The following is a 14,081-nucleotide window of genomic DNA, read 5'->3' on the forward strand; positions in this document are numbered from 1 at the left end:
TTTTTAAAAAAAAGAATGGAACACGGGAAAGGTAACTTACCCAATACCACTTATTGGCTAATAACTGATGGAACGTGGATTCAAACCCAAGAGACTGCCAGCTTCTAGCTCATGTTATTTACTTGTCTTCAAAGTTTAGTGGAGGAAGATGGAATGTAATCAGAGTGTTAAACAGAATGGAAAGTACTACAGTAGATATGTGTGAGATTCTTTTAGAATGTTGAGAAAGTGCCTTGGAAAGGTGAAGAAAACTTTTCTATGAGGAAGAAATGTGGTTCATACTTGACCTGAATATTAAAATTGTTTAGAGGTGTGAATCTAATTAGAAATTTGAAGGTAATTAATTTGTTTGGTGTCAAGAGGTGTTGGGACAGATTAGACTGGAAACTCTGTCACTGTCTTTTGATACAGTATTCTTTCCTTTTTATTCACAGGGGAAACTGAAATCTTTCCTCTTAGGAGAGGTCCCTAACATCTTCCAGTAGACTCTCCCTGTCTTTTGTTGGAGATTCTGCTTCACACTTTTTATTTTCCTGAAATTCATCAGCCTCTGACTGTGGGAGACTTAAGTGCTGGGGTGTTGCCTGTTGTTCACTTTGTAAGGCAAGTGCAGAGAAAAAAAGCAAGCCGGGCAGTCAGGCAAGAAAAGGAAATTTATTACAGGGAAAAGAGAGGGTGACTGGCTCTCAAGGAGAACCAGCGTTCTCCCTTTCTGATGGAGTCCTTCTTGTACCTCACCAATGAAAAATTCTCTGAAGGGATGGTCATGGAGCCAGAGGTCTGGAATCTGGTGGTCTCACAGCTTTGAGAAGATAGGCGCCAGTGAGATAACAGGATGCCATTTGGGCAGTTTGGTCAGTCTCACAGATCACCTGATTTATCCTTTGTTTTCAAGGTCAACATAACGAGCCATCTTATCAATGAGACCCCATGTGGGCCCTATCACACTTAGCCTATTTGTTTATTTATTTTGGCCATGCCAGGCAGCACGCAGGATCTTAGTTCCTTGAGCAGGGATCAGACCCATGCTCCCTACTGTGAAAGCCCAGAGTTTTAACCACTGGACTACCAGGGAAGTCCCTCAGCTTATTTTTAACAAGAGGCTATCTCACTACTTGACAAATAGTGGCTGCTCACTTAGTACTTTTCATATAGATGAATAACCAGCTTCAATCAAAGAGGGACTGAAAGGGCTTGATTTGAGATTTTTGCTTTTTTCCCCATTTATCTTTGGAGTCAAAGGATCACAAAATGTTGGTACTAGAGTAAGCTTTAAATATCATCTAATTTTTTGATTCACAGGTTAAAAAAAAATGAAATCACAGTTGAAGTTGAGTGACTTGCTTCAGGTTACTGAACGAGATAGTGGAAGAGCAGAGACTAGAACCCAGACATTTTGACTCAGTCTAGTGCTTGTCTCGGAGAGGGAAATGGCAACCCACTCCTGAATGGCAACCCACTCCTGAATGGCAACCCACTCTAGTGCTTATCTCGGAGAGGGAAATGGCAACCCACTCTTGCCTGAAGAGTCCCGTGGACAGAGCCTGGTGGGCTGCTGTCCATGGGGTCGCACAGAGTCAGACACGACTGAAGTGACTTAGCATGCATGCATGCACTGGAGAAGGAAATGGAAACCCACTCCAGTATTCTTGCCTGGAGAATCCCAGGGACAGAGGAGCCTGGTGGGTTGCCATCTATGGGGTCGCACAGAGTCGGACACGACTGATGCGACTTAGCAGCGGCAGCAGCAGCAGCAGCAGCAGTGCTTGTCTCATTGCCTTTCACTATTGCGCCACAGTCTTTGATTTTTTAAATCAGTGGCTTCTCCATTAGGTTTGGAGTATGTGTATGGGGTAGGAGGGTTGGTGGGCTCCAATCTTATTCCTGGTGAAGAAATTTTACCCCAAGATGCTTGGTCCTTAAGAGCACCAGCCCTCTTTTTTTGTGCATTGTCACCACTCCCTGACTTTTTGACATTAGTGATACTCTCCCAGGAGAACGACATGCTTTCATTTAGACTTAAAATAGTCGTTTGGGTATGGATGGACTATTCCTGGATTCCCCTGAATCTAGAGTATGAAAGAAGTAAAGTAAGCTAACAGTTTATGGGTGGTCTTTCTCCTCCCTCTGCACCTCAGATTCCTGCTCTTCCTCATGGGAAGTGTGTCTAGGAGGCAAACCAGTGTTGCTTGTGTTCCTAACAAATTGTCTCTGGGTAAGTGAAATCTAACTATAGAGCCCAGGATGGGTTGTTATGGGAGTGCTCTTTAGGCAGACTGAAGCAACCACCAGTGACCACTAAACCTAGACCTTGCATACTGAAAACACAGAACTATCCAGAAATGGGACCATCTTACTGAAATGAGAGTGAGAGTGGCTTGTTGTGAAAGAAGGCTCTGGAGTAACTGGTTACAGGATAGATCAGAGTGTGCAGTAATTTCTTATCATGTATACTTAAACTGAAGTCAGGTGGAACACCCTGAAACCACTCACTGAATTGCTAAGTATGATGGTTTAATCGTGTAGTGGTCAGAAACTGATAGTAAGGACGTCCCTGGTTGGTCCAGTGGCTAAGATGCTTTGTTCCCAATGCAGAGGGCCCAGGTTCCATCCCTGGTCAAGGAAATAGATCCTACATAGTGCAACTAAGAGTATCCATGACACAGCTCAAGATCCCACATGCCAAAGCTAAGATCTGGCGTAGCCAAATAAGTAAATAAAAAGAAACTGGTAGTAAATTATTGGAAGACCCATTGTAAAGGTGAATTAGATGTTTTCCGAGAGGGTATGCAATGGGTTCCTGGCCTCGTTTGGAATAAGAGCTAGAGTAATCACGACCATTGTTATTGGCCATCACAAGGCAATGTGGAGCCTGGGTATCTGTTAAACTCAGTAAGAATAGTACTAGGTGAACTGGATTTTTAGGTAGTGGGAACTGTGAATAGATATGACTATTTATTTCCTGAAGAATTCAATCTAGTCTAATATGTACACATAATGCATATACACATATGTGTCTATGTGTGCACTGAGAGATCCTAAAAGAAAAATACCAACAGTTTCTTCTGGGTGGTAGGATTTCAAGTAATTTCATTTTTGGCCTAATCATTTTTTATGATATGATATGTTTCTTATATAATTAAGAAAAGAAAACCATTTTTATTTTGGGACAATAAAATTAGAGGAAATAAAGATGTGCTTAGAGTTTTGTTTTTCTATTTAGCTGTGTGAACCACTTAGAGTTTATTTTTGTGTATGGAAGTTTATACAGCAGATAAAGATAAATTCACACAAAATAGTTGCTTTATTAACAACCATTTGGTAAAAGACTGCCCAATCAGTCTCTGACCATAAACCATTAAAAAAATTTATTGTATTATAGTTGACTTACAATATTATGTTAATTTCAGGTGTACAGCAAAGTGATTCAGTTATACATATATTCAGTCTTTTTCAGATTCTTTTCTCATATAGGTTATCAAAGAATACTGAATATAGTTCCTTGTGCTGTAGAGTAGGTCTTGGTTGGTTATCGATCTTATAAATATTAGTGTGTGTATGTAATTCCAAGCTCCTGATTTATCCTTTCTGCCCATGTTTTCTTTTTGGTAACCTTATGTTTGTTTTCAAAATATGTTAAGTCTGTTTCTGTTTTGTAAATAAGTTCATTTGTATCATTTTTAAAAATAGAGTCCACATATGAGTGATATCATATGGTATTTGTCTTTCTCTACCTTACTTCACTTAGTTCATCTTTACGTCCAAACATGTTACTGCAAAAAGAATTATTTTGTTCTCTTTTAGGACAGTAATATTCCATTGTATATGTGTATCATATCTTCTTTATCCATTCCTCTGTTGATGGACATTTAGGTTGCTTCCATGTCTTGGCTATTGTAAGTTGTGCTGTAGTGAACATTGGAGTGTATGTACCTTTTCCGATTATGGCTTTCTCTGGATATACCCAAGAGTGAGATTGCTGGATCATATGATAGTTCTACTTTTAGTTTTCTAAGAAACTTCCATACTGTTCTTCATAGTGGCTGTTACCAATTTCCATTCTCACCAACAGTATAGGAGGGCACCCTTTTCTCCACACTCTCTCCAGCATTTATTGTTTGTATTTCAATGATGATGACCATTCTGACCTATGTGAGGCTATACCTCATTGTAGTTTTGATTTGCGTTTCTCTGATAATTAGTGATGTTGAGATCTTTTCATATACTTTTTGTCCATCTGTAATTCTTCTTTGAAGAAATGTCTGTTTAGATCTTCTGCCTATTTTTTAATTTTTTTTGACATAGAACTGCATGATCTATTTGTATATATTGGAGATTATGACTGTAAACCATTTGTGCAGATATACCAATGTATACCAGTTGACTCTCAGCTCCAGTAGATCTGTATGTATCAACATGAAATTATCTCAAAGACATATTCCTTAGTGAAAAAAAGCATCAAATTGCATAGCAGCATCTTTAGAACAATTTTATTTATGTAAAAAGAATCAAATGCTATATATGTGTAAAAAATATATAGAAAAAAGACTGAAAGTATATACTCCAAATTATCTCTGGGAAGGAGATGGGTTTGTTCTGGTAGAGTGGGGTGGTGATGGTTATACAAATTACAGTTTTATCCTATATACTTTCATGTTATTATAGTATTTTAAAGTGAGGATATATTCATGTGTAACTTGTATAATTAAAATAGAAGGTGGCCTCAGGGAATGTGTTTGTGTCTCCAGACCATCTAGAGGAGAGATTGCTCTGATGGTGGGGTGCCTGAATATTTGTTCTCTGATTCTGTGCAGCTTTATGAGTGTATCAGATTCAAAATTTGATGCTGTTAAGATTGTCTAAGTAGTCCACTCTTTCTCCACTTCTGTGCTTCCTGAGGCGTGTCCTGATGACAACAATTTGGTTGTCACATAGTTTTTCTATAGTGGGGAGACTGTATTAACCAGCTGGATGTTAAGCATAAAAATTTTCACTGTAAACTAGTAAAATGACTTTGTGTTTGCTACGTCATTCTCCTTATGAATTTGATTAGTACATGTCAGATAATGAAGAATTTTTTTGGCTTCAAAGGTGAGGGCCAGATCCTGGCTGTAGTGAAGTTACTATCCAGTAGGGGCTTCTTCCCTAAGGACCACCTCTATCTTATTTTTCTGTAAACAATGGTATATTAGTTTCTTTCACTGAGCAGAGCTCTAGTTTCCAAACCTGGAGATTTCCCAGTTGTATGTAGGGAGAGAGCAATGGATGCTGAATATTTTGGAGAGAGAGAGGTCCAAAGAGACACTATCAAGGTGAGTGAATAGGGAAGGATTGGTGAGATGGACCTAGCAAACGTTACAGCCTGGCTCACCTTTGAAATCTTGACACTCTTCAGTTATCACTAGTCTGTGAAGATACTACTTATAGGCAACCGAGGGAAACATCATTACTTTTCACCCATGTTTTTGAGGACTAGAGACTGTAGGTGAGTAGTAATTTTCCCCAATACTTAAGTTACCCGAGATTAGTATCTTATTATTCTTCCCCTATTTATCAGTCTCAGTTCAGTTCAGTCACTCAGTCGTGTCCGACTCTTCGCGACCCCATGAACTGCAGCACACCAGGCCTCTCTGTCCATCGCCAACTCCCGGAGTCTACCCAAACCCATGTCCACCGAGTCGGTGATGCCATCCAACCATCTCATCCTCTGTCATCCTCTTCTCCTCCTGCCCCCAATCCTACCCAGCATTAGGGTCTTTTCCAATGAGTCAACTCTTCGCATGAGGTGGCCAAAGTATTGGAGTTTCAGCTTCAACATCAGTCCTTCCAATGAACACCCAGGATTGATCTCTTTTAGGATGGATTGATTGGATCTCCTTGCAGTCCAAGGGACTCTCGAGAGTCTTCTCCAACACTACAGTTCAAGAGCATCAGTTCTGCGGCGCTCAGCTTTCTTCACCATCCAACTCTCACATCCATACATGACCACTGGAAAAACCATAGCCTTGACTAGATGGACTTTTGTTGGCAAAGTAATGTCTCTGCTTTTAAATATGCTATCTAGGTTGGCCATAACCTTCCTTCCAAGGAGTAAGCGTCTTTTAATTTCATGGCTGCAATCACCATCAGCAGTGATTTTGGTCTGGATAATCCTAAATTACTGGATCAGGTTTTAGTATTTGTGTGTTTCAGAATAAATCACAATAGGGAAGTTTATAGATTTCCCAAGACCTGTCATTACTTAATCTCTTTCTGCCAATCACCTATTCTAATCTTTTCCCCACATCATTGTGATCTTCCTCTGTTATTGACAAGAGGATAAAAATCAGGGCTCTACAATGCAGGTCGTCTGTTCTGCATGAAGGATATTTTCCTTTGTGGATTTTTTTCAGGTGAGAAAACCAAGCCTGATGGCACAGTGTTAAATGACTTGAAAAGATGTGGAAGATCAGAGAGCCTGGTCATCAGAGGTTTGCATTAGAAGCTGAAGATGCATGCTGAACAAGGACTAGGAGGGGAAATTGTGAGGAATGACTGGGAAGACACCACATGCACACAGACCTTTTACAGGAGAGCAGTGTTACTGTAAAGATAATCATCTTTGAGAAAGTTCCTTGTAAATATTGTGAATTTAATAGAAAATTTCTTGTAAACTGGAGCCTATCAGACAGATGTCCTTTTATTGTTACAGACAGCATGAGTTCCAGCCATATTTCACTGCAAATGAAACATCAGAGATTTAACAGGCAGAAGAAACCTTTAGAATGTAGTGAATGTGGAAAGTGTTTTACTCAGAGATCATCTCTTACTCAGCATCAGAGGATTCACACAAGGGAGAAGCCCTATGTATGTACTGAATGTGGAACTTGTTTCCGTAAACAGTCAAATCTTACTCAACATCTTAAGATTCATACAAGAGAGAAACCTTATAATGTAATGAATGTGAGAAAGCTTTTCAAACAAAAGCAGTCCTCATCCAGCATCTGAGAATTCATACTGGGGAAAAACCATATAAATGCAGTGAATGTGGCAAAGCCTTTTGTCAGAGTCCATCCCTTATTAAACACCTGTGAGTTTACACTGGAGAGAAACCCTATAAATGTAGTGAGTGTGGCAAAGCCTTCAGTCAAAACATATGCCTTACTTGTCATCAGAGAAGTCATTCTGGAGATAGACCTTATAAGTGTAATGACTGTGGGAAAGCCTTTAATCAGAGTGCATGCCTCATGCAGCATTGGAGGATCCACTCTGGAGAGAAGCCCTATACATGCACCAAATGTGGTAAAGCTTTTGCTCAGAACTCTTCCCTTGTTGAACACGAGAGGACTCACACTGGAGAGAAACTTTATAAGTGTAGTGAGTGTGAAAAAACCTTGCGCAACCAAGCACACCTTAGTGAACATTACAGAATTCACACTGGAGAGAAACCTTATGAGTGTGCTGACTGTGGGAAATCCTTCAGGCACAGCTCAGCACTTGCATGACATCAGAGGCTCCATGCTGGAGAATAAACTCAAGATACAACGAGGGTGAAATATGAAAACTTTTTTTTTTTCAAAATTCTTAGGAGATTAGGATTCAGTCTTTGGCTAGGATGAATATTTCCTGTGTTGTGCAAGAGGAAATTGTGTCCTAAAAGAAAATAGAACTAGACAGTCTTGAGTTTGATGGCTTCTCTGCCACTTAATGGGTGTCTGACCTTACCTGTCTGAGCCTCAGTTTTTCCCATCCTCCCTAAAAAATAATGATGATACTTACTAGGGTTATCTTGAGAATAAAATGAATCGTATATAAAAACTAACTGCCGTTAGTTGATTTTGAGTGATAGATGTTCCAGAAGTTAATAAATCTAAATCTTGTTATTGAAAACAAAGTTCAACATCTTTTTTTCTTTTAGTTCTCATAATGTATTTTTTTCTAAAGAATATTTCTGTAATTGTACTGTGATTTCATACTTAATCTACAGAAGGCTGTTTAAGCTATGATGTGAAGATTTAAATAGGAGAACACATTTAAGACCAGTTTCTTCTTGAAAAAAATTCAAATTTAATCAGAGAAGGAAGAAATTACTGGGATTTGAATGAACATTTTGGGTACTCTAAAGAGCTTTATGTAGATTTTTAGATCCATTGTGTGCTGTGCTAAGTCACTTCAGTCATGTCCGACTTTGCAATTCTATGGACTGTAGCCCGCCAGTCTGCTCTGTCTGTGGGATTTTCCAGGCAAGAATACTGGAGATACAGAGATATGTGGATAGAGGTGCCTCACAACAAAGAATGGCTTCTTAAAGCTCAAAAGAAGCAAAGAAATCAAAGGATACTTTTGATTGTGTTTCATGCAATGCTAATAAGCTGTTCTATGTAAACAAGCATATCTGACACTAAAATGTACCCTTGCAAGAAAGGTAGAAGCTGTTTTCCAAATTCCAGATTCAAGAAAAAAGAGAAAGGAACTTGATTTCCTCGAAGTCAGACAGGTAATGTCAGAGTTGAATTTCAGTCTAGATCCTGGTTTTTATAGTACCAAACTCTTAGGTAATTTTCCATCAGTGAACCTTTCCATTATGTGAGATGCCAAAATTGTGAAAACCATTAAAGAAAAAAAAGGGGGGTTATTTTTTTCAAGTTACAGTAGTGTGTATTCATTGAAACACAATTATAAGAGTGGAAAATTAAAATTACATGCTTTTATCAAATAAATATACTAAAATAGTTACTTTAGTATATTTATTCTAGCCTTTCTTCTCTGCTTAGTTTTTCTTTCTTTCATTTAAAAAAAGTAACTGGGGGATTCCCTAGTGTCCAGTGGCTAGGTCTCTGCGTGTCCACTGCTGTGGGCCCAGGTTCAATTCCTGGTCAGGGAACTAGGATCCCACAAGCTGCATGCCAAGAAAAAAAAAAGGAACTAGGATCATTGTGTTATATCTTGCTATTGATTTAACATAAGGATTTAGCCATATTATTAAAGACTTCCTATAAACCTTGTTTCAATGGCTGCCTAACATTTTATTGAACTATTCATAATTTACTGACTTGTTTCCCTTCTGTTTGATATTTAAGTTAATGCCATTTGTTTCTTATAAATCCGCTAGTCCACTTAGTGCATGCCTGTTAGTGCATGGTATGTTTTCTTGTTAGTAATATTATTAATTCACTGGTGAAACATGTTTGTATATAAAGCTTTTTCATCATTTTAAATTATTGCCTTAGGATTTTCAGAAGGTATGACCTTTAATTTTATTTAAAAAATTTCATTAATGTTTTTGACTGGATGACACAAGCTTATGGTTTAAAGTTCTAAAAGTACAAAAGTAAATAGTGAAAAACCTTTTTGGCTGTCACTCCAGATAACCAATATTATCAGTTTCTTGTTTTCCTTCCAGAGATAGATGATTATAAGCAGGGAAATATGTTTTCTTCCTTTTTTGGAAACAGACCTTTCTTTTTTGTTTTGGCTGTACCATGCTGCATGAAGATTCTTAGTTCCCCAAAAAAAGATCAAACCCATGCCCCCTGCAGTGGAGGCATGGATTCCCAACCATGGAGTCTTACCCATTAGACTACCAGGGAAGTCCCTGAAAATAGACCTTTAAAGAACAGTTTTGGGTTCACAGCAAGACTGAATAGAAAATACATGAATTCCCACACACATAAAATCTCCCCACTCTCAGTGTCCTGCATCTGGGTGATACAGTTGTTACAGTCATGAACCTACATACCATGAACTAAAAGTTCATAGTTCAAGTTAGGGTTGACTCTTTAAAACAAAAATTGAAGTATTGTTGATTTACAATGTTGTGTTAGTTTCTGGTGTACAGCAAAATAATTCAGATACATATGTACATATGTGCTCAGTCACTCAGTCATGTCCGACTCTCCTCTGTCCCCTGGACTGTGACCCACCAGGCTCCTCTGTCCATGTGATTTCCCAGGAAAGAATATTGGAGTGGGTTACCATTTCCACCTGGGAAGCCCACATATATGTGTGTGTGTGTGTGTGTGTGTGTGTGTGTTACCATTTCCACCTGGGAAGCCCACGTGTGTGTGTGTGTGTGTGTGTGTGTGTGTGTGTGTGTGTGTAAACGTATATACATATATGTATGGGCTTCCCAGGTAGCTCAGTGGTAAAGAATCCACCTGCAAGTGAAGGAGACTTGGGTTCGATCCCTGGGTTGGGAAGAACCCCTGGAGAGGGAAATGGTAACCCACTTCAGTATTCTTGCCTGGGAAATCACATGGACAGAGGAGTCTGGTGGGTTACAGTCCAGGGGACACAGAAGAGTCGGACATGACTGAGTGACTAAATAACAAAAACAAAACATATGTATATACATATTCTTTTCCATTATGGCTTATTGCAAGATATTGAATATATTTCCCTGTGTTGTGCAGTAGGATCTTGTTTATTCATTCTGTATATAATAGTTTGAATCTGATAGCCCCAAACTCCCAGTCCAACCCTCTCCTTCTCGCCCCATCCCCCCGCTGCCACAACCCCAAGTCTGTTCTCTATTTGTTTCTGTTTTGTAAATAAGTTCATTTGTATCATTTTTTATTGGATCCCACATATGTGATGTCATATGATATTTGTCTTTCTTACTTCACTCAGTATAACAATCTCTAGGTTCATCCATGTTGCTGCAAATGGCATTACTTTGTTCTCTTTTATGAATGAGTAAACTTCCCTTGTATATATGTACCACATCTTCTTTATCCATTCATCTCTTTTTGGACATTTAGGTTGTTTCCTTGTCTTGGCTATTACGGTTTTTCTATGAACATAGGGATGTGTGTATCTTTTCGAATTATAGTTTTGTCTGGAGTGGAATTGCTGTATCATATGGCAACTCTATTTTTAGAGTTTTGGGAAACCTCCATACTGTTCTCCGTAGTGGCTGTACCAATTTACATTCCCACCAACAGTATAGGAGGGTTCTCTTTTCTCTGCACATAAAGGTTCTTAAGAGTCATGCATCTTAAGGGTTTGGATAAATATAATGACATGTATGCACCATTATTGTTTCATACAGAATAGTTTCACTGCCCTAGAAATCCTCTGTGTTCCACCTGTTTATCCCCATGTCTTCCCAACCCCTGGCAACCACTTATCTTTTTATTGTCTTTATAGTTTTGCTTTTTCCAGAATGTCATGTAGTTGGAATTGTACAGTTTTGTAATTTTTGAATTATTTTCACTTAGTAATAGGCATTTAGTTTTCACCGTGTCTTTTCATGGCTTGACAGTTCAGTACAGTTCAGTCGCTCAGTCGTGTCCAACTCTTTGCGACCCCATGAACTGCTGCACGCCAGCACTCCCTGTCCATCACCAACTCCTGGAGTCCACCCAAACCCATGTCCATCGAGTTGGTGATGCCACCTACCATCTCATCCTCTGTCATCCCCTTCTCCTCCTGCCCTCAATCTTTCCCAGCATCAGGATCTTTTCAAATGAGTCAGCTCTTCGCATCAGGTGGCCAAAGTATTGGAGTTTCAGCTTCAACATCAGTCCTTTCAATGAACACCCAGGACTGATCTCCTTTAGGATGGACTGGTTGGATCTCTTTAGCGCTTGAAGGCTCATTTCTTTTTAGTGCTGAATAACATTCCATTGTCTGGATGTACCACAGTTTATCCATTCACCTACTCAAGTATATGTTGGTTGTTTTCAGAGTTTGGCGGTTATAGCTGCAATGAACACCTGTGTTCAGGTGTGTGTGTGGACATAAGTTTTCAAGTTCTTTGGGTACATACCCTGGGGTGTAATTGCTGGATCACATTTAGTTTTTAAGAAAGGGCCAAACTGTCTTCCAAAGTGGCTATACCATTTTGCATTTCCCACCAGTAATGAATGAGAGTTCCTATTGCTCCACATTCTTGTTAGCACTTGGTGTTGTCAGTGCTCTGGATTTTAGTAATTTTAATATGTGTGTAGTGGTAGCTCATTGTTTTGTGTTTCCTTGATAACATACGAGGTGGGGCAAATAGGTTTGCCGTCTGTATAGCTTCTTTGGTGAGGTATCTGTTCAGGATGTTTCCTCATTTTTAATTGGATGTCCAGCTTCTGTTGCATACAGGTTTATAGAGAACTATCTCCAAGAGGTAGACAATACCGCCGAAGTTGCACCAGAGACCTGGCTTGACTTGTTGACCCAGGGAGAGGTAGGGGCAATGGGAAAACTGACTCTGTGCTACCATCTCCTCAGGGTACCAGGTAGGAGGGGAAGAGTGTAGTGGTGCACAGCTGGATTGGTGTAGGGAGGAGAAGGCTGGGAAGGACTAAGTGTCAAGGTGGTAGGACATAGAATTTGTGTTCTCAGACCCGACACTGAAGGTTCAGAAGGATCCAGGCTCTGGAGAGAATGGAGGCTGTGATGGGATGAGTAGCACAGGAAGGTAGACTAGACTTGGAGAATATGGGGGATCAGCTACATGGATACAAACTTCAGGGTCCCATCCTGCAGTTGACAAAGTTGTTCAGCTCTCCCCTAGACCAGGACTGTGCTGTCACTGTTGCCAGTCTCTAAGGAAACATTCAAATCAATGTTGATAACTAAATGGTCCTTCTGTGCTAGTTTCTGGGACCTCATATGCCTAAATCACGTTAAACTTGGGGCTGCCATTAGCCTAGAATGATTGTGGGGCAGTGGAGAGTTCCTAACCTGAGACTTGGACAGATGCCTTCCGTCTAGCCTTTCTCCTGTCTGAAAGACCTCATGTATGTCTCAGGAGAAGCTGTAGGTTGGTGATAGTAGATACCAACTACTGTGGTTGGTGAAGAGACTGTTTCCACAGCAGTGTGAGGCTCTGAAAGCAACAACTTCTGGAGAGACAGGCCCCAGGACTCGGGAAAGGGTCACAGAAACGGGAGCCTCCTGACTGATTTGACTGTATAGGCCTGGTTATGTTGAGCCATGCAGTCAGATATGATTGCATTTTGCACTGTTTCATGTTAAATGTAAAAACATCTCTGACCTTTACAAAGTGGGAAAGACTTCCTTATGAACTGCAGGATTTCTAATGAGTTAAAAAAATTCCTGTCTACCCCAGTAATACCTAAAACTGCACTGTCCAATACAGTGGCCGCTAATTACATGTGAATACTTTGGCTGATGGGATTTTAGTTCCCTGATCAGGGATTGAACCCCAGCCCTTGGTAGTGAAAGTGCTGAGTCCTAACCACTGGACCACCAGGGAATTTCCTATATGTGACTATTTAAACTAATTAAAATTAACAGAAGGAAAAGTTAAGTTTCTCACTCTAGCCATATTCCAACTGCTCAATGGACCTGTAGCTAAGGGTAGCAAAGCTATTATATTAAACATTTCCATTACTGTGGAATATTCTATCAAACAGCTGGCCTTGATGTTTGGCTTTCCTTGGCCATAAAGTTCAAAATATTTTTTGGAAGCTCATACAGATTTATTGGCCTTTTAATTTGAAGAGTAAGCATATTAAATTAACCTACCATTTATTATAAACATTGTTTCATAGAAGAAACACCAGAGATAAGAAATCTATAATCTCAGAATAAAGGACTTCTTCAGAAGAAAGTATGTGTGTGTGTGTTAGTTGCTTAGTCGTGTCCGACTCTTTGCAACCCCATAGACCGCAGCCCACCAGACCCCTCCATCCGTGGGATTCTCCAGGCAAGAACACTGGAGTGGGTTGCCATTTCCTTCTCCAAAAGAAACTATAGAAAGAAAGAAAGTGAAGTTGCTCAGTCGTGTCCGACTCTTTGTGACCCCATGGACTGTAGCCTGCCAGGCTCCTCCATCCATGGAATTTTCTAGGCAAGAGTACTGGAGTGGGTTGCCATTTCCTTCTCCAAGAAGACAGTATAAGCTGGCATCTTTGCACTGACATTGGCAGAGAAGCTCTGGTGTCTGTATTGACATTCCTGTGCTTTGTCAGCTGCTAGGATTTGGGTCTCTTCTTTATTAGACTTGAGCTCTGATTTTGAAACGGGCATCAGGAAGGCCGTAGGGGGATCTTCCTGGGTTTTGGAAAGTGATATGCCCTTCTCAGTTTATCATGTCAGGAGGTCATGATGTCAGTATACTGGTGATGTTACTTTGATCATTT

General features: G+C 39.9%; 1 protein-coding gene across 1 annotated transcript; it reads left to right on the plus strand.

Moving 5' to 3' along the window:
• Positions 1-6,696: 6,696 nt before the first annotated feature.
• ZNF501 (zinc finger protein 501) lies at positions 6,697-7,511 on the plus strand. The gene is given in 2 exon segments (XM_081527864.1): positions 6,697-6,928; positions 6,931-7,511. Coding segments are annotated over 2 exon segments (813 nt in total).
• Positions 7,512-14,081: the final 6,570 nt, after the last annotated feature.

Source organism: Giraffa tippelskirchi, chromosome 9, assembly GCF_054371585.1.
Source record: "Giraffa tippelskirchi isolate mGirTip1 chromosome 9, T2T-mGirTip1v1.2.pri, whole genome shotgun sequence".
Lineage (NCBI taxonomy): Eukaryota > Metazoa > Chordata > Mammalia > Artiodactyla > Giraffidae > Giraffa > Giraffa tippelskirchi.